At 44.0% G+C, this 17,765-nt stretch overlaps 1 protein-coding gene across 1 annotated transcript; it reads left to right on the top strand.

Moving 5' to 3' along the window:
- The first annotated feature begins 3,003 nt into the window (after window positions 1–3,003).
- Oser1 (oxidative stress responsive serine rich 1) lies at window positions 3,004–17,199 on the top strand. Its single transcript, XM_057781695.1, has 4 exons — window positions 3,004–3,103; window positions 6,655–6,771; window positions 10,793–10,906; window positions 15,925–17,199. Exons 2-4 carry the CDS (start codon window positions 6,695–6,697, stop codon window positions 16,610–16,612), a joined length of 879 nt encoding a protein of 292 aa, XP_057637678.1. The 5' UTR covers window positions 3,004–3,103; window positions 6,655–6,694; the 3' UTR covers window positions 16,613–17,199.
- Window positions 17,200–17,765: the final 566 nt, after the last annotated feature.

Genomic DNA, 17,765 nt, shown 5'->3' on the forward strand with positions numbered 1-17,765 from the left:
CTCAGTGAGGTCTGTGTAAGGAGTAGCTGCGAAGAGGCACCCTGCCAGGCTGTGCTCTCTGCCCTTCCAGTCTTCCCAAAGGATTACTATGCACCCATTCCCCCCACTCAGGCAACAGGAAACGTTTCAGATAGTTGTGAAGAATAAAGACATTTAAATTGCCGCAGTGAACATTTAGCAGGTTTGGTTGGTAATTACCAAGTGCGAGGTTTGTCCGACACAAGACTTTAGCTCCTGGGGACATCATATTTTCAACTCTAAATTTTCTCTTCCCTGTTTCATTTTTGGCATCCACTGAACACTGGGTGCCATGCATACTGGACAGAGGCTTCACCCCTGAGCAATCTTCCTAGCCCAAGATAACATTTTAAAGACACACCATTTATTGGCGGTGCAATTAGGAAGGAAAAAAATTGTGGGGAAATATACATCTATGACTTAATTAACAAGTAATGATAAAGACCAAGACCAAGTCTTTGTCCTCAGGGTCGCTTCTATGTGAGCAATAGTAAATTTCTACAGTGAAGGGGCGCTGAAATGTCATAGTGGTTGTTAAGGAAAAAATGAATGGGGGGGGGAAATTTGGGAGTGAAGAAGACTGTTGGAGTAGTCGTGGAGGCCCCTCTGGGGAAAGGGTTTGAGAAGAGACCTGAATAACAAAATGAACTGCGGGTAAACAATGTTCTAGGAGAGGAAACAGTAAATCTGGGAAGATTTGGGAGAGAAAAGCCTGGTGGGTTCAAGCCACACAAGGCGAGGACAGCTGGAACAGGGTCCCAGATCTGGGCGGTCAATTTCCTCAAGCCCACAGCACTGCTGTCAGGAGGGCCGGTATAGCCAGATTGTTCCTTACTTTCCATGTATCCCCAGGCAGGGCAAGGGGACACTTTCCCAGAAAGTGTCCCACTTTATAAAGCTGTGCACACACAAACAATGTTTTTACTTCTTAATACCTACTATCATAGTAAATAAAGATAAGGTAAATGGAGGTCATCAGAACTGTGCTGAGTCTCTCCTAACTCTCAAGGACTGTGTGCTGCTCTATAGGAATTCCTCAGTGTCAGAGAGATCACCTCTGAAATGGTAAGCTTAAAAACACCTGTTTGGTCCTGATGCAAATCAGTTGGCAGCGCCTGAGGGAGCAATTCAGTTTTCCTTTATTATTATTTCCAGATGTTGAGAGAAGCTGTGGATGAACAGATTTGTAAGACATACTGTAACACAATAAAAAAGGAATCTTGGCCGGGCGGTGGTGGCGCACGCCTTTAATCCCAGCACTTGGGAGGCAGAGGCAGGCGGATCTCTGTGAGTTCGAGACCAGCCTGGTCTACAAGGGCTAGTTCCAGGACAGGCTCCAAAACCACAGAGAAACCCTGTCTCGAAAAACCAAAAAAAAAAAAAAAAAAAAAAAAAGGAATCTTGTTTATTCTTATGTGTTACTGATGTGCGTATGTGTGGACACACATGTGAAGGAAGGCTGCACCTTGATGGAGTTGGCTCTCACCTTTGCATGGATGATTCCTGGGACCAGGCTCGGGTCATCAGGCTCTGTGGCAGGCCCTTACCCACGAAGCTATTCTCCTAACCTAACTTATTAGCACTGTGTAACACGGGATAAGTTAAGCTAATAAGGCAGGCTATCTTAGCTCCTTGAATCTCAGACGTCCCTAGCTGTAGGATGTGTAAAATCAGGAATATTAAATTTGAGAAAATTCAGTACAGAGCAGCTATGTTATTAGCACTACTGAGTTACAAGGGGGGGGGTTGTTTGTTTTTCATTGTGGACCAGTTACTGCACAGCGAGAGTTTAGTAAGAGTTTTATTCGGACACCATCACGTGCTTAACAACCAACCCTACACAGATGTTCCTTAACTTATGAGGGGGACACACCCTACTTAGCAGGTCACAAGAGGAACACATAAGCTCCAAACACACTTAATACTGAGCACAGAAACACAGCACTACGTACACCAGTTTGCCCTGGGAGTTCCCGAGGCTGAATGGGAGCTGAGCCCCCTCTGCTGGCCAGCATCCAGAGTTATTACAGGGTATACTTTTAGCTTGGAAAAACACCAAAATTCAAAATCCGATGCAGTTCCCATTGAAAAAGGCTTTCACCATCATTATAAAGTTAAAATAACAAAAATTCCTAAATTGGGCATGCATTATGCCCGATTTCAGCACTAGGGAGGCTGAGGCATAAGGATCTCAAGTTCCAGGACAGTCTGAGCAATAAAGCAGGTTAAAAAAAAAACAAAAAAACAAGCCGGGTGGTGGTGGCGCACGCCTTTAATCCCAGCACTCGGGAGGCAGAGGCGGGCGGATCTCTGTGAGTTCGAGGCCAGCCTGGTCTACAAGAGCTAGTTCCAGGACAGACTCCAAAGCCACAGAGAAACCCTGACTCGAAAAACAAAAACAAAAAACCAACGAACCAAACAAAAAATCCCCAAAAAACTAAAACATTTTAATTCGGGGCTAGCACCCACCGCCAAGGCCTCGTCCAATTAGTACCTTCTTGGCCCAAAAGGATTAACCGCGGCGAAGGTATCTAGGAAACTCGGCTGAGCGTCCCGGAATGCCTCGCTGGCATACACACTCCAGCATCCCGCCGAAGCTCTTGCCTTGCTGTAACTTCAACTGGATCAGAGGGAACCAGGGGACGCCTTGCAGGCATAGCTAGCTGGCTAGCGGCTGCACAGCCAGCAGCCTCCCCTTCACGTGACGGAGGGAAGGAAGCAGGCACGCCCGAAAGCCTGCCGGGAGCGAACTCCAGCCAGGGGGCGGAGGGAACGAAAAGAATAACAGGAAATGACTTCAGACGCACGTGCTCCGGAGAGGGGTTGGAGCGGAGGCTCCGAGAGGCGGGGCCGCCGCCGAACGCCTGCGCAGTTGCCGCGGACCGCGCTGCCGAGTCACTGGGGTGGGAGGGGCGTGAGCGGTGGGCGGGGCGCGAGCCGACGTGGCGCAGGCGTAGTGCGACCCTGAAGGCTCGGGCCGCCCTATCTGCGGGGTTTGGATCCGGGTCAGTCAGGCGCGGCGGTCGCGGAGAGACGCGAAGAGCATACGGGGCCGGATCCCCGGGAGCACCCCAGCTGCGAGGAGGTGAGCGGCCTGACGTGCCCGGGAGGGCCGGGGAGTCGCGTCCGCCAGGCCTCCCATCCTCGGGAGGCGGAGTCCCGCTCGCCCGTCCGGTCGCGGCATCTCCCTGCGCCTTCTGCCTGGCCGGGCCTGGCCGTCATCCGTCGCGGCCTTCGCTTCCCGCCTTCCTGCGTTCCCGCGGTCCTCGGGCCGCGCCGGCCGCAGCTTCCCCTTTCGCCCTTCTTGGCGCCCTTTGCCCCTTCCCGCCTTTTCCCGCCCTGCGAGCCGCATTCCTCTCCGCTTGCCTCCCATCGCTCGGCTCGCGTCTCCTCCCGCGTCCTCCGCGCCGCGGCTCCACTTAAGCCTTCTCCCCGGGTCCGTGGTTGGCCGGGCGAGCAGGGCCAAAGCCTTGACAGTTCCCGGCTTGGGGGCGCCCCCAGATTTGGACCTTTCTCCGCCGACCCTGTTTAACCGCGACAAATTCAAGTTTGGTAAAAAGGAACGGACTTGTTGCTTTGTCTGTAGTTCTGCGACTTGTGGCCTTGAGTGGGTGTGTGCCCAGAGAGGTGTGGATGTGTTTTTGTTCTGGGGACAGATCGAGTCTGTCGGAGCCGTTCTCCTGGAGGGTTGCTGGACAGGAACTCTATCCTGCCTAGATAGAGGTCTGGGAAATTTTCTTCGCTTTAACTCCTGAAAACGAGGAATTCGACTTGAATCTTAGGGAGGGCTTAGTCAAAGCTTCAGAGTAAGAAAGTTCGTGCATACGCTGTCTGCGGAAAGAGAAACTGTCAGGTGATCTGACTTAAAACCCTGCAGCGTAACTGCTTACAGGCCCTTTGCCAGTCTGAGCTCTTTGCGGGATTTTTGGAGAAGTCAGTGCGGTGAAGGGATAATAAATGTCTCTCACAGACGTAATGTGGATGAAGATGCAGGCCAGTCATACTGTTGTGTAGCTGGTGAGCTGAGGCGCTGTGAGTGGAAAGCTAGGAACACTGCGGAGCATCATAAGCTTTCTGTAATCACAGGCCTGCCCTGCTCTCGCTCCCGAGGTTAAGCCTGGGACTATTCATTCACCTTTGCTCTGGGCTAAAGGAACCGAGGAAAAGATGGGCAGTCACAACGCTGGAAATCTCTAAACAGTTTCGGCAGTATTTTATCCTCTGAGGTTTTGGTCTGGAGCCAGATTTTTATTTTGGGCTGTTTTGGTTTTTAATGATATATCTGTTGGTGTCTCAACAAGAAAACTAAGTTTGTATTAACATCTAGGGTGGTCATCTGCCATGCTATTATGTCAGCACTGTGTAATTAGAAGTTTCGAGGCTTAGCTGGAAAGCTGCTTTAGCCAAGTGTAAGATCCTGGAGGGCAGGAGTGAGACACCATCCCTACAGAAATGGGGTTCCCAGGACCCCTGTATTCAGTTCAGCCTCTGTTGTGGCATCCCACGTAGTGCTAGGCATTCTGGAAGCACTTGTGGAAGGAATGGATTTGTGCCTGTGGTGTTGTCACCAGTACATGTAACCTGATGTGTACTTAAAGTATTGACTGATTGCCACAGTACGTTTGAGAGAACCATAAACCATACTTTATTAATTTTTTTATGTGCATAATGTGTATGAGTATTGCACATGAAGGGCAGAGGGCAATTTGGGGAGTTGAATACTTCTGTTATTCAACTTCTGGGAAGTAAACTCAGGTGGGCAGGCTTAGCAGCATGCATCCGTATTGTCTGAGCTGTCTCAGCAGTCCCTATAAATGCACTCTAAGCCATCTTCCCACCAGTCCCAGTAAATCTACCTTCGAGCCATCTCATCAGTCCTTATAAATCCAGCTTTAATGGAGTTGTGGCAGCAAAAAAACAAAACAAAAGAACTTGGGCATGGTGACACATGCCTTTAGATCCAGCACTTGGGAGGCAGAGGTACGTAGGTGGGTCTCTGTGAGTTTGAGGGCTGCCGGTCTACAGTGAGTTCCAGGAAAGCCAGGGCTGTTATACAGAGAAACCCTGTCTCAAAAAAGTAAAACGCAAAACAGAACCAAAAATTACTTTTAACTGGGCAGTGGTGGTGCACGCCTTTAATCCCAGCACTCAGGAGGTAGAGGCAGACGGATCTCTGTGAATTCAAGGTCAGCCCTGTCTGCAGAGAGAGTTCCAGGGCAGCCAAAGCTACACAGAGAACCCATCTTGGAAAAAAAAAAACAAACAAACCAGAAACCTTGTTTATATCCTGTGATAGACATTTTTAGATGTGTACAACTCCAGACATACCAGAACTCAGCTCTCTGCCTAGTATATAGACTATTGTGTGTTTAGGGGAGCCCAGCTACAGTGAAGAATAAGAGACCAGTGAAACTTCCAGTCATGTGAATGTGTTTCCTCATGTTTAAGGAAACAAAAATATGTGTGAAGAGAGTTTATGTTGACTTCTAATGTTGAAGTGAAAACTAAGTTCTTTGGAGGTTGAACATACACAGAAATGTCAAACATTGTGACATCTTGACCTTTGGAATATTAGAGATCTCACAATAACATATAACTTGCTTCTGAGAAGTAGGCTGATCTAGACTCAGAGTACCCAAGGATCCGTAGAGAGGCACTGCTCTCTCTGAGAGTGCCTGGGGTGGGGTGGGGTGGGGGGATAGGGGGACCAGATTAGAAATAAGGTAAAATATATCCTTGGCTTAAAAAAATTTTCTTGTTTTTCAGTCTTTTTCTTCCCTCCCTCTCCTGTTTTGGATACTTGTGTGTTCATTTGTTCAAGATTTAGTACTTTGGTAATTTGAAGATTAGATTTGAGAATTTATCAAAAGACTTGTGTTTCTTGTTGCTTAAGTTGATTGTTTATCTCTTTTTGTTTAAATGGAAAATCAGAGGAGCAGAAATTGAGAATTTCAAGTAGTCAAACTAGTTGGTTAAGAAGCAAGCACAGGTCATACCTGCAGAACAGTGTTCTTTGTAGTTTTTTCTCCTTCTTCTTTACCTGTTTTTGAGTACAGATTTCATTTCTTGTTTAATGACTGTGACACTCAAAGGCAACAGACTAAATAAAGTTGTCACAGGAGTAGAGTCTAAAATAGGCAGTGTGGACTGAAGCAGGTCTCTCCTGCTCCAACAACAGCAGTGTCTTGTTTTCATGTATGTTGATATGTTGTTAAAATTGCTTTGTACAAATGCTATGGTGTCATAAAGTCAGAATACTCAGCATTTTAATTAATCAGAGTATCACAATTTGAGCTTTCTCCTGTCTCTGATGGTCCTGCTGTTGATAGGTTTCTAGACAAGTACAATCTGGGAGCTTTTTCTCCCCTTATTTAGCAGCCTGAAACATAGTTTTTAGATTTTGTTTCTAAAACTTTAGGAATATGTTGGCATCAACTATTTGGGTGGTTTGAATTCTGTGTTAGTTCATATGTATTTTTATATTATTTCACTTATTTTCTTAAGAAATAAATCCTATAAGTCTGGTTATAAAAACTGTAACTTAGAAATAAAAGATGTTTTCCTCCTAACAGTAATCGTATAAAGACATAATACTCTTGATTCTACCAATTTTCACTCTTCTTATTTCCTTTTTAGTATTAACGGGAACATCCATAAGAGTACAGAAACTTTCATAATGAAATCTGAAGCCAAGGATGGAGAGGAGGAGAGTCTACAAACTGCCTTCAAGAAATTAAGAGTGGACGCATCAGGGTAATTGACTATGTAATGTGTGACTTGGGATTATTTATTTGCTGGATTTAAATAGTCCTTTTGGTTAAAATATTCCTCTTCTGACTTCTCTGTTCACCCTAGGGTAAGTAAATGGTAATACTTTGACTTTGACATATTCTTTGTACGTACATGATTGAATTTGAAAAGCAGTAGTTGGGTTTTACTCCGAGGTTGCGTGTTTTGGTTGAGGCAGTCCCTCTTCCCTAGTTTACTCAAACCTTAAATCAAGTAGTACTCCACCAGGGACTTCTCATATCTCAAGGGAATCACAGTAATTTTTGTTTGTTTTGTTTTTTACTAAAAGTGAACTGTCCCAATAAAGGTCTATGAAGACTTGATTTCAGTCTCTAATTGCTGTGTCTCTCAGTGGACACCTGTTTTCAGTAGGATCTGTCATCAAGATCAATAGTCTTAGAGCCTTTGACCAAACTAATGGGAACACCCGCAGACCAGCTGCTGTCTAAGTCTTAGTATTTCACCCTTTACAACGCCTGTGTGCAGATCACATCTCTTCTTATGCTAGTTCTTCTTGGCCCCAAGCCCGATGAAATCTCAAATGCTAATGATTATGATCCTTTTATGAGTAGAAACTGAACACTGGAAGCTCAGAGTTGAGCCTGGTAGTAGTAATAATAGTCCTGGTTGCCAGAATTTCACTCTTGCCCTCAGCACTGAGTGAGTGAGAACTTGGAGCACGTTTAACTGCTGTTGTCTTAGTTTAGAGAGACTGCTCACAAAATTGGGTCCCTTTCTACTGGTGGAAGTTACAGGTGGAGTTTGAACCCAGAGTGTCTGACTCCAGAACCTGCTCCTAGCCTTTTTTCATGTGGTCCATTGTAGATCACATGAAAATACTTTACAAAATAAAAACTAAGTAGATGCTGATAGCTGCCTACCTGTGACTAGCACTGTTTCTGGTCCACCCTAGAGTGTTGATGCTAATAGAGTTTCACAGTGGATGTTAAGATGTTCACATTTGCTTCCATGGTACTTCGGGAAACTATTACTTTCCCAATGCTTTTTTTCTCCAGCATGTTTTTTTTGCATATTAATGCTTATATATACCTTTTTTTTGGTTTTTGAGACAAGGTCTTACTATGTATCCCAGATTGACCTCCAGATAATAATCATCCATTCTCTGTCTCTTGAGTGCTGGAATTATGCTCGTGTGCTTCATACTCATTTTCTTGTTGTTTCCATTGTCTTTTTTGTTTTCGACGTGGGTTCTCTATCCTGAGAATAGTACTCGGGGCCATGCTCATGATACGTGTGCTGTGTCACTGAGCTACATCCCTCACCCTTGGCAAGCCTTTTTGAGAGAAGGAAATAAAGTGGGAAAGCATAATTCTAGATTGTGGTTTTAGTATATTCTTTGTGATTTTGGATGTGATTTTTTTTAATTAAAAAATTCTAGAAATATCCACTTAATGCATATAAATCCTCAAGTATATAAACCTTTATAAGTAACTCTTTATATGCAGACTTTTTCCTATTGTTTTAAGAAATTGAAATGTAAAGTGTTGTGGCATGTAACATTAAACCCAGCATTCAGGAGGCAGATCAGTAAGTACACAGATCTGTGGGTACTTGGTCTACAAAGGGAGTTCCAGGACAGCTAGAACTACATAAAAGACACCCTATTTCAGGAACAAAAAAAGAAACTGGAATGTAAAATTAAGCTAAAAATAAAATTAAACTTTTGATGGTACTGAAAGTTACTTAGACTATTATAAAATGTTTTGCAAAATATCTATGAAGTTTATGGTCGTAAATTATGTATTTGGGGACTGGAGATAGGGCTCAGTGGTGAAAAGCATATACAGCTCTTGCAGAGGACCACAGCTCAACTCTCAGTACCCATGCCATAGCTGTAACTGTAGCTCCAAGGAGATCCTGTGCCTCTGGCCTCTGCACACAGCTATACTCAAAAACACATACCTTGTTCCCAGGTACGTGCCCATTCACAGAGACACATAATAGATAATAAAGTACAACTTTCTGAGAAATTATGTGTTTGAGGGAAAGAAGGAAGGGGAGTGGACAAAAATGTATACCTCAATAAAAACAATAAAAATTGTTAATTGTAGCAAATGATATGCTTTTATTAAGATTATGGAAGGAAGGAACAAAATATTTGAGAAAACCAGGAGTGGAAGGGGTGAGTCATTAGCGTGACTAAGCAAAATGAGACGTGTAGAGTTTGCCGCGTGTGTTTCTGATTGTTTTGTACTGTTGTCATACACTCTGCTGAAGCGACTGCTGAGAACTGACTCATTAGGCTTTGCTAGGAATTTAGTATGATCCTGTTCAACAGGTTTTGATTTACAGTGATATCAGGACCAATGTCTTTGTATTTGTTATAAAACAATAAACCTTTTAATACAACTGTAAAATAATTATAGAAAAATTAATAAAAGGATAAGAAATGTCACAATTTACTTAAATCTCTAGATCATTTATATATAATGCTGTATATTGTGTTTTGTTTGTTTGCTGTTGTCTTTTTGAGAGACGGACAAAGTCTGGCTGTTCAGCCCAGGGTGATTTCAAGCTTGTCATCTTCCTTGACCTCCTGATGCTGGTATTGCAGGCATAGTGTTTTAGACCACAACCATAGTTTCTCTTATGATAATCCAAATGTGCTTTCATGCCATTAAAAGTATTTTTAGGGATGAGGTTGGGACAGGGTCTTGTTAGATAGCCTAGGCTGACCTTCACCTTTCTGTGTGTAGCCTAGGCTGGACTAGAACTTCCTGCAGTCCTCCTGCCTCTGCCTTTGCCTCTAGAATTATAGTAAGTACTGGCCTGGAGATGGCTCAGCAGTTAAGAACACTGCCTGCTTCCCCAAATGTCCTGAGTTCAATTCCCAACAATCGCATGTAATGAGATCTGGTGCCCTCTTGAGGAAGAGACCTGGTCAGTTGTCCTTATCAACTTAGACCATGAAACCCAATATGGACGAGTTCAACAGAACCACCATATACAAGCTGCCCATGTAGGCTTCAGCATTGCCAGGGCATAAATTTCACTTTCATTCACTACCGTGCTTGACTGTGTGTGTGTGTGTGTGTGTGTGTGTGTGTGAGTGACAACAATGTGGAATGTTATTCCATCTGTTTTTGTTTTTAAAGATTTATTACGTATATAACATTCCTTCTGTGTGTGCCTGCAGGCCAGAAGAGGGCACCAGATCTCATAGATGGCTGTGAGCCACCATGTGGTTGCTAGGAATTGAACTCAGGACCTCTGGAAGAGCAGCCAGTGCTCTTAACCACTGAGCCCTTTCTCCAGCCATGTTTTTGTTGTTTTCAGACAAAATAGCTCATTAGCCTGGAGCTTGCCAAGTAGCTTAGGCTGATTGGCCAGTGAGCCTCCAGATCTTGTCTCCTCTTACCCAGCCCTATGATTACAAGCACACACCACTACACCTGGCTTTTTTATGTTGAATCTCGGGATCAAACTGGGGTTCTAGTTCTTCACTGGGAACCCATAGCACTTATACTTTTAAAACAAAGAAGATTTAACTCTGAGTAATATTTCAGATTTACTAGTTGCAAATATAGGAAAATTCTTCTAAAAGTTGTAAAATACTTCAGAGTGGGATCATATGCTACTTGAATTGACTCTTAGAGATAGATAGGTTCCTGATCTTAGTTCCTATGGCTGTGGCCTCTTAGGTAAAAGAGGTGGTCAGTGTCACTAACATCCTCCCTGAACATATAAGACGTGATCTGCCCCAGATAAACAGCCTAAAGTCTATTTATAGCCCACTGCTGGCTACACTTAGAGTTCATTCTCTTGCTTATGATTTTGCAGCCGTGGACTTTTAGGGATCTTTTCAATTTGGTTTTGGAGGAAATTTTACATTAAAAGCTGAACACTTTTGAGAAGTGTAAACTAGAAAGAAAAATCACTGAAAGTCGTATTAGAAAAATCACTGAAAGTCGTATTAGTGAGGGAAGAGCGTTATCCTCATGGTAAACTTTGTTCTTGTCCTCAGGTCCGTCCTGTCTCTGTCTGTCGGAGAAGGCACAAGTGTCAGAGCATCAGTCAGAGCAGCAACCGATGACACCAAACCTAAAACCACATGTGCATCTAAAGACAGTTGGCATGGGTAAGAGTGCTCTCCCCCAAATTACAGTTATTTATTTGGGGTGTGGTACCTGCCAGGAAGTGTATATAGAAATCAAAGGACAACTTATAAGAGTTGGTTTTCTACCATGTGTATTTCAGGGATCAAACTCAGGCTGTCAGGCTTGGTTTAAGCACTTTTATTCTAAGCTATCCCTTTGGCCTGGGTAATTGCTTTCCATGGAGAAGATGTTTTTTGTTTTGGGGTTTAATTTGTTTTTTGTTTTTTTTTAAATTAAGTTTATGTTGTGTATGTTTGTTTGGGTTTGTTTGTATGTACATCTGCCCGTGCAGACCAGAGACAGTGTTGGAATCACTGGAGCTGGAGTTATAAGGCAGGTAGGAGCCGCTTGATGTGGTTCTTTGCTAGAGCAGCAAACGCTCTTAACCACTGAGCCGCCTCAGCCCCCACCCCTAGAGATTTTTACCCTAGTTACTTTTCTGTTGCTTTGAAGAGATGCTATGACCAAGGTAGCTCACAGCAAAGAGTTTATTTGGGGCTCATAGTTTCAGAGGACTGGAGTGCAGGCCTGTCGCTGCAGGGAGCATGGCAGGCAGGCAGGCAGGTAGGCATGCTGCTGGAGCAGTATCTGAGAGCTCACATCTGGAGGAATCAGTCTTGAGGAAGAGACACACTGGGAATGGTGTGGGCTTTTGAAACCTCTGACAAGGCCAAACCTAATTCTTCCTTAGTATTAAAATATGTGAGCTTATAGGACCATTATCATTCAAACTGCCACGTTGAATAACTTATAATATGATTGGGTTTTCTTTCCCAAATGTCTCCAAAGAGAGTATACTGTGATCCAACCCAAGACCCAGTGATTCTTCTCAGACACTCCAACTGTTTGACTCAATTTGGCCATTAACTCCTTATGTAGCTCAGAATGACCTCAGATAGCTTCCCAGCTGCTGGGATTACAGGCCTGAGCCACCATGCCTGACTTCACAGTTTTTAATAATGAGTTTACTCAGATTTTTCTGTGTGTTCTGGTTTTCTGTGTCAACTGGTATGTGCCAGGCAAACACGCTTAGCACCTGAGCTATATCCCCAGCCTTATTATTATATAATATTATAGTAATTTTTGTCCTAAGGTCTACTTTGCCTGGAATTTTAGTGTTGCTAGTCCTGTTTTCTTCCAGTGTGTAATTAGTCTTTGTTTTTTTGGTTTCCCTATGTAACAGTCGTAGCTCTCCTGGAACTAGCTCATATAGACCAGGCTGGTCTTGAACTCACAGAGAACCACTTGCCTCTGCCTCCCAAGTGCTAGGATTAAAGGCGTGCGCCACCACTGCCTAGCCAATAATTGGTGTATTTGCACATCTGCCATTTTAATTTATTTGACAATTTTTTAAAAATATTTTATTTTTGAGACATAAACTCAAACTCTATAGTCCAGGCTAGTCTAAAATTCACTGTGTAGCCCAAGCTGACTTTGAATTCTTGGGCAGTTCTCCTTCCTTCGCCTGTTAGGGACCATGCCCAGTGTTGTTAGGCTTTTTCTGTTTTCCCTCTTTTACCTACTTCCCCTTCTTCCCTATCTTTTAAAAAACGATTTGAAAAAATTTTGTTTTTTTACCTCTACTAATTTCGAAAGTACTCTTCTTTGCTTTTTAAGTAGTTGACTTTGAAATTTTAAATTAAGCTTTTGATAAAAGGCTAGAGATGTTACCAGTCATGTTGGTACTGCGTTGTTTGTCTTCCTTGATGTGGTTATCAGTATGTCAACCCTGCTCTACTTCTAATCTCACAGGTTAGGTTTTGTTACCTCTAGTGTTAATTTGTCTGTATTTGCATTTTTACAGTTTCTTTGCTCACGGTTCCTGTACTCTAGACCCTGACACATACAACCTCATTTTCTTAGTAAAAGGCTGTTGGTAAATAAGGCTCTCGTTGCTCTCTAGGTAGAGTCCATTTGAGTGATTCCCTTTGGGCTGTCTGATAGCTCAGTGTTGGGGTTGTTTGCCTGGACTATGAGAAGCTCTGACCATTCCCCAGCACTGCAAATACATAGTTATGAATGATTACCTCCAGATTTATGGACATTGTGTCCTGTTGGTGAATACTTTACCCTTCTTCCAGATGTAGCCACATTGAATAAAGCTCATTTTTCTGCTTTTTACTGTTAATTTGTCTATTTTAATTGGCTTCTTAAGGACAGAATCTGGCCTCTTGGGCACAGATTGTGATCCCAAGTTTGGTAACAAATTTACTGTGCTTTATCTGAGAATGCCTTTATTTCATCCTTGTTTTGAAAGATAGATAGGTTGTTCCTGAAATTGTTTCTTCAATTGGCAGTTGTTTAGCACTTGCAGGGTTTATTGTCTTCTGACTCCATTGCCTTCTGTGCTGCTGCTGAAAGGCTGCGTCTGCGTTCAGTGTTAATTAAGTGTTTTTGCTTTAAGATCTTAGCCATGATCTTTTAAATCACCTCTTCCATTGTCTGTTCTCTCTTTGGCACTGAGGGTTGAACCTAGGTTACTCGACAGCTAGGTGGGCACTGTTTCCCAGCGCACTGCTCTCTGCATTCTTAAAACAGACTCCAGATTTAGTCCTCTTCTGTTTAGACAGACGGCCTTTGCGTGTCTCTAGTACCTTTTCTCTAGTGCCTTTAGGCCACAGGTTAGCAGACCTTTTGTAGAGTGACGTGGTAAATAAACACAACTGTAATCCCAGCCTTGATCCACAGTGAGACACTGCCTTTAAAAAACCAGGGGTGGAGGGTCAGGGAGGGAGGGACGGACAGACAGATCCAATAAAAAATTGAGAATTTGGAGGCTGAGAGGCTAAAGCTGAGGCTATTGTGTAGGAGCTTACAGGAAGAGAAAGCTGCTCACCGTGCTGCTGTAGTCATCCTGGTTGCCTCTTCTTAGGCAGCTGCTGTCTCAGTTTCCAGATGAAGTGGTCAGCCTGGTGGGTGGGGTTCTGCTGGAGTGGGTGGTAAAGAGCAGCTCCAGAGTCCACTTACCTGTTTGAAATACATACATCTCCTAGTGTGCTCTTCTGTCCTTCAGATTTCGTGGTGCTGTTGGATTTTTTTTTTTTTTAATTTGTGTGTGTATATACATGCAAATGTGCAGATGTGGGCATGTACCACAGCACACATATGAAAGTCATAAGACAATTCTAGGGAGTTGGTTCTCTATGTCCATATGGATTTTAGGGATTGAAATCAGACTGTTTGTTACAGGCTTGTGAAACAATCACTTCTACGCACTGAGTCATCTCCCCTGTCCTGGTTGGATTCTTAAACTACCTCTGAATGCCCAGCAGGTCCCAGATGGAGATGGTAGCTTGGTGGGCCCCAGAAGGTGGGAGAAAGGGGTGAAGGGTCACCCCGGCCTCATCTCCATGGCTCACAGTTGTAGCCCACTGGAGAGCAGTGTCCACATGCTCTATAAAAACAAGTAGGGCAAAGTACATGCTGAGTATGTGTGAGGCTCTTGGCTTGACCCAAGTCCTACCCCTAACAGGAAGCAAGTAGAGGGACGAATTTAAATTGTCCTACAGGTTGCAGTTTGCTGACCCTTGTTATAAATAGATTTATTTTCCTCTTCAGCAATTCTCATAGCGGTGTTTCATTTATTTCCAGATGCAGTTTTATTTTCCTTTCCCTTCCTATTTTTTTTGATATAGGGTCTCAGTGTAGCTCAGGCCGGCCTTGAGCTCATAGTCCTTCCATCCACTTCCTAGGGCTGGAGTTACAGGTGTGTGCTTCCTGCCCAGTTGATCTCCCCCTCCATCTCTGTCAGTTCTCTCTCCCTCACCTCACCCACCATCAAACTCCCCTTGAGACAACAGGGTCTCTTCATGTAGTCCTGGCTGTTTTCTAATTCACTATTTAGAACAATTGGCCTCCAACTCAGGTCTGTCTGCCTGCCTTCCAGAGTGCTGGGTTAAATGCGTGCATCACCACGCCCGGTTTGATTTTTATTTCTCAAATTCTGTATCAGGGCTATGAAGATGACTTAGTGGGTTAAGGTGCTTCAGCACTGCTAAGCCTGAAGTTCGAGTTTGATTTCTGAGATCCACATGGTGGAAGGAGAGAACCAACTCCCAAAAGAGGTCCTTCATGTGTGTACCCTGGCATAAACATGCCACCTCCTCTCCCAAATAAATACAAGTTGTTTATTGTTTCTTTTAAACCTGGTTTTTAAGTCCTGCTGGTTTTATTTTTCTTCTAATTTTGGTTGGCAGTTTTAACTCTCCTTTTACTCCAGCTCTTTATTTAAATGTTATAAGTAGCTATATAGCACATCTAATTCTTAGTTTCTGGAAATCTCAAGGACACCAAATCCTGAGTGGGAGAGAGAGAGAGTGTATGTGTGTATGTTTCTGTGTGTGTGTGTGTGTGTGTGTGTGTGTGCATGTTTCTGTGCTTGTGGGCACACTCAGTACATGTGAAGGACAGGTTAATATTGTTTGTCTTTTTCAGTTGCTCTCCCCTGGTTTTTTTGAGGTAAGATTTCTGAGTCTAGAGCTCCCCTACTTGGCTGGACGGGCTGGACGGGCTGGACAGGTCCCAGGGATCTTCCTATCTTCCCAGCTCTAGAATCACTGGTGCATGCCACTGCACCCAGCTTATTTACATGGGTGCTAGTGTGGCAAGTACTTTACTGCCTGAACCAGCTCTCCAGTTCTCTGTTACTTTTGTTTTTGTTGGCTGTTGCCTTGAGAGAAGTGATTTGTGATGTGATGCCCTGTTTGATAGTACTGGCACAGTGGATCAGTTTAGTACTGGAGCCTTGTTCAAGCTGAGGGGACTGCATCAGTTTTTATCCGTTTCTCCTACATCCACAAGCCAAGAATGGAAGACAAGTGTCTGGTCTGGGTGGTTGTGTTATCTCACTTAATTCTATAGATTGCTAGTAAAGGATGCTGAGCTTTTTGAGACACAAAGATGTAAGGCAGTTTGAAAATGGAGGTCTGTTTCCAGCTGTCATATGGCCTCTCTGAGGAGGGCTCTGTTTCTCCACATCTTGTTTGTCTTTCTCTTTTAGGTCTACAAGGAAGTCTTCACGAGGAGCAGTGAGAACCCAGCGTCGTCGACGCTCTAAGTCTCCTGTCCTTCATCCTCCCAAGTTCATACATTGCAGCACGACAACATCTCCTCCCAGCAGCCAGCTCAAGCACAGAAGCCAGACTGAGCCACCTGACAGCAGCAGTGGGCTGGGAATTTCAAGCCCCAAAGAGTTCAACACAGGAGAGACCTCTACTTCTCTTGATGTTAATCACACGGGGGCAGGCATTGAGCCTCTGAGAAGTTCAGTTCCAAGGCTCACATCAGAGAGTAAAACAGAAGAGCCCTCTGATGCTACTACCCAAGTCTCCCCAGAAAGTCTTACGGCCAGCAATCTCTCTGACTTTCGATCTGTTTCCAAGCTAAGCCAGGGCAAGCCGTGTGTGTGTGTAGGCAAGGAGTGCCAGTGCAAGAGATGGCATGATATGGAAGTGTATTCCTTTTCAGGTCTGCAGAGTGTCCCTCCTTTGGCCCCAGAACGAAGATCACTTGAGGACTACTCACCATCACTGCACACCAGAACTCTGTCTGGCTCCCCTCGATCCTGTTCCGAGCAAGCTCGTGTCTATGTGGATGATGTGACCATTGAGGACCTATCAGGCTACATGGAATATTACTTGTATATCCCTAAGAAAATGTCCCACATGGCAGAGATGATGTACACCTGATAATGAGTAGCTGATTCGTATGCTTTAAACCAATGAAGGGTTGTCAGAGGCTTAGTTAACAGCAGACCTGGTGGCCACTCTGTGAGAAGACATCTCTTTCTGCTCACTGTGCTTGCAATAAAAACTTCTCTTGGCATCTCAGTTAATCTTCATTCTGTCAGTTTACTGAGTTCATAAGTACCCGTTAAGGCAAGCAGGTCAAAGAAAATGTCTCCTAAAAATGTTCTGAGGGCTGAAGAAACCATAATGACTGGAGATTGACAGCAATGGGGAGTGTGTAATTCTTGTAAGACAGTATATTTCAGACCTGCTTAAGATATGACAGTCAAGAAACTCCAGTGTGCTATTGTAACTGAACTGAACACTCATGTTGTAGATGCCAGCCCACCAGTAGTAGAGCTTTGAAGACGCATTTAAACTGCCTTTGGTTTAACACGGGTTTGTGTCATTAAAGGTTTCTTATGTTATTGTTGAGTCAGAGATCTAAGGTTTAGATTCAGTTTGCATAAACCAGGTGGCCTGTCCCATATTGTTTGAGGGAGTCATTAACCTTACTATCACTAAATAAACCCCCGCTGGTGCTGTTATCCAGAGGTGTGGTGTGTTGTTTCTCAAGCATTTGAGGGATCCGTGACAGTGTCGTCTCCCTCTCTGGTGTCGATTATAATACATCTTGGGCCTGTCATATGTTCTACCCTGAAACCCCTGAAGAGGATTTCATACCTCTCCTATAACGCTCTGGTGGGTGAGTCATTGGAAAATTCCCTCCAAAGTTTAGTGAAGGGGCTTGAGCTCACTTTAACTGGGAGGGTGAATCATTACCTTCAGGTGATTTGGTTTCTTTTGTTTTTCCTTCCCCAAGGCAGGGTTTTTCAGTGTAGTTAGTTCTCTGTCCTGGTACTTTCTCTGTAGACCAGGCTGGCCTTGAAGTAGAGATCTACCTGCCTCTGTCTCCTGAGTGTTGGCCTGGTTTCACATTGTATATTGCCTTGTAGCTTCTATTTTAACTCACATGGATACCTACCAATTGTGAAAATGTCTAGTCATGGGAAGATAACAGGAAGTTTGTTTCATTTGGATTGCAGGGTAAGCCTTCGCTGTTCACTGAAGTACCTCACTGACCCTCAGGTTGACTCAGAATAGTGGATCTGTA

The sequence above is a fragment of the Chionomys nivalis genome, chromosome 9, assembly GCF_950005125.1.
Source record: "Chionomys nivalis chromosome 9, mChiNiv1.1, whole genome shotgun sequence".
Lineage (NCBI taxonomy): Eukaryota > Metazoa > Chordata > Mammalia > Rodentia > Cricetidae > Chionomys > Chionomys nivalis.

Bases quoted from the DNA above. Each gene is read 5' to 3' on its own strand.
- Oser1 (XM_057781695.1), top strand. From the start codon at position 6,695: ATGAAATCTGAAGCCAAGGATGGAGAGGAGGAGAGTCTACAAACTGCC. The intron at 6,772-10,792 runs GTAATTGACTAT...TCTTGTCCTCAG, and splicing joins TTAAGAGTGGACGCATCAGG to GTCCGTCCTGTCTCTGTCTG. The intron at 10,907-15,924 runs GTAAGAGTGCTC...TTTCTCTTTTAG, and splicing joins TCTAAAGACAGTTGGCATGG to GTCTACAAGGAAGTCTTCAC.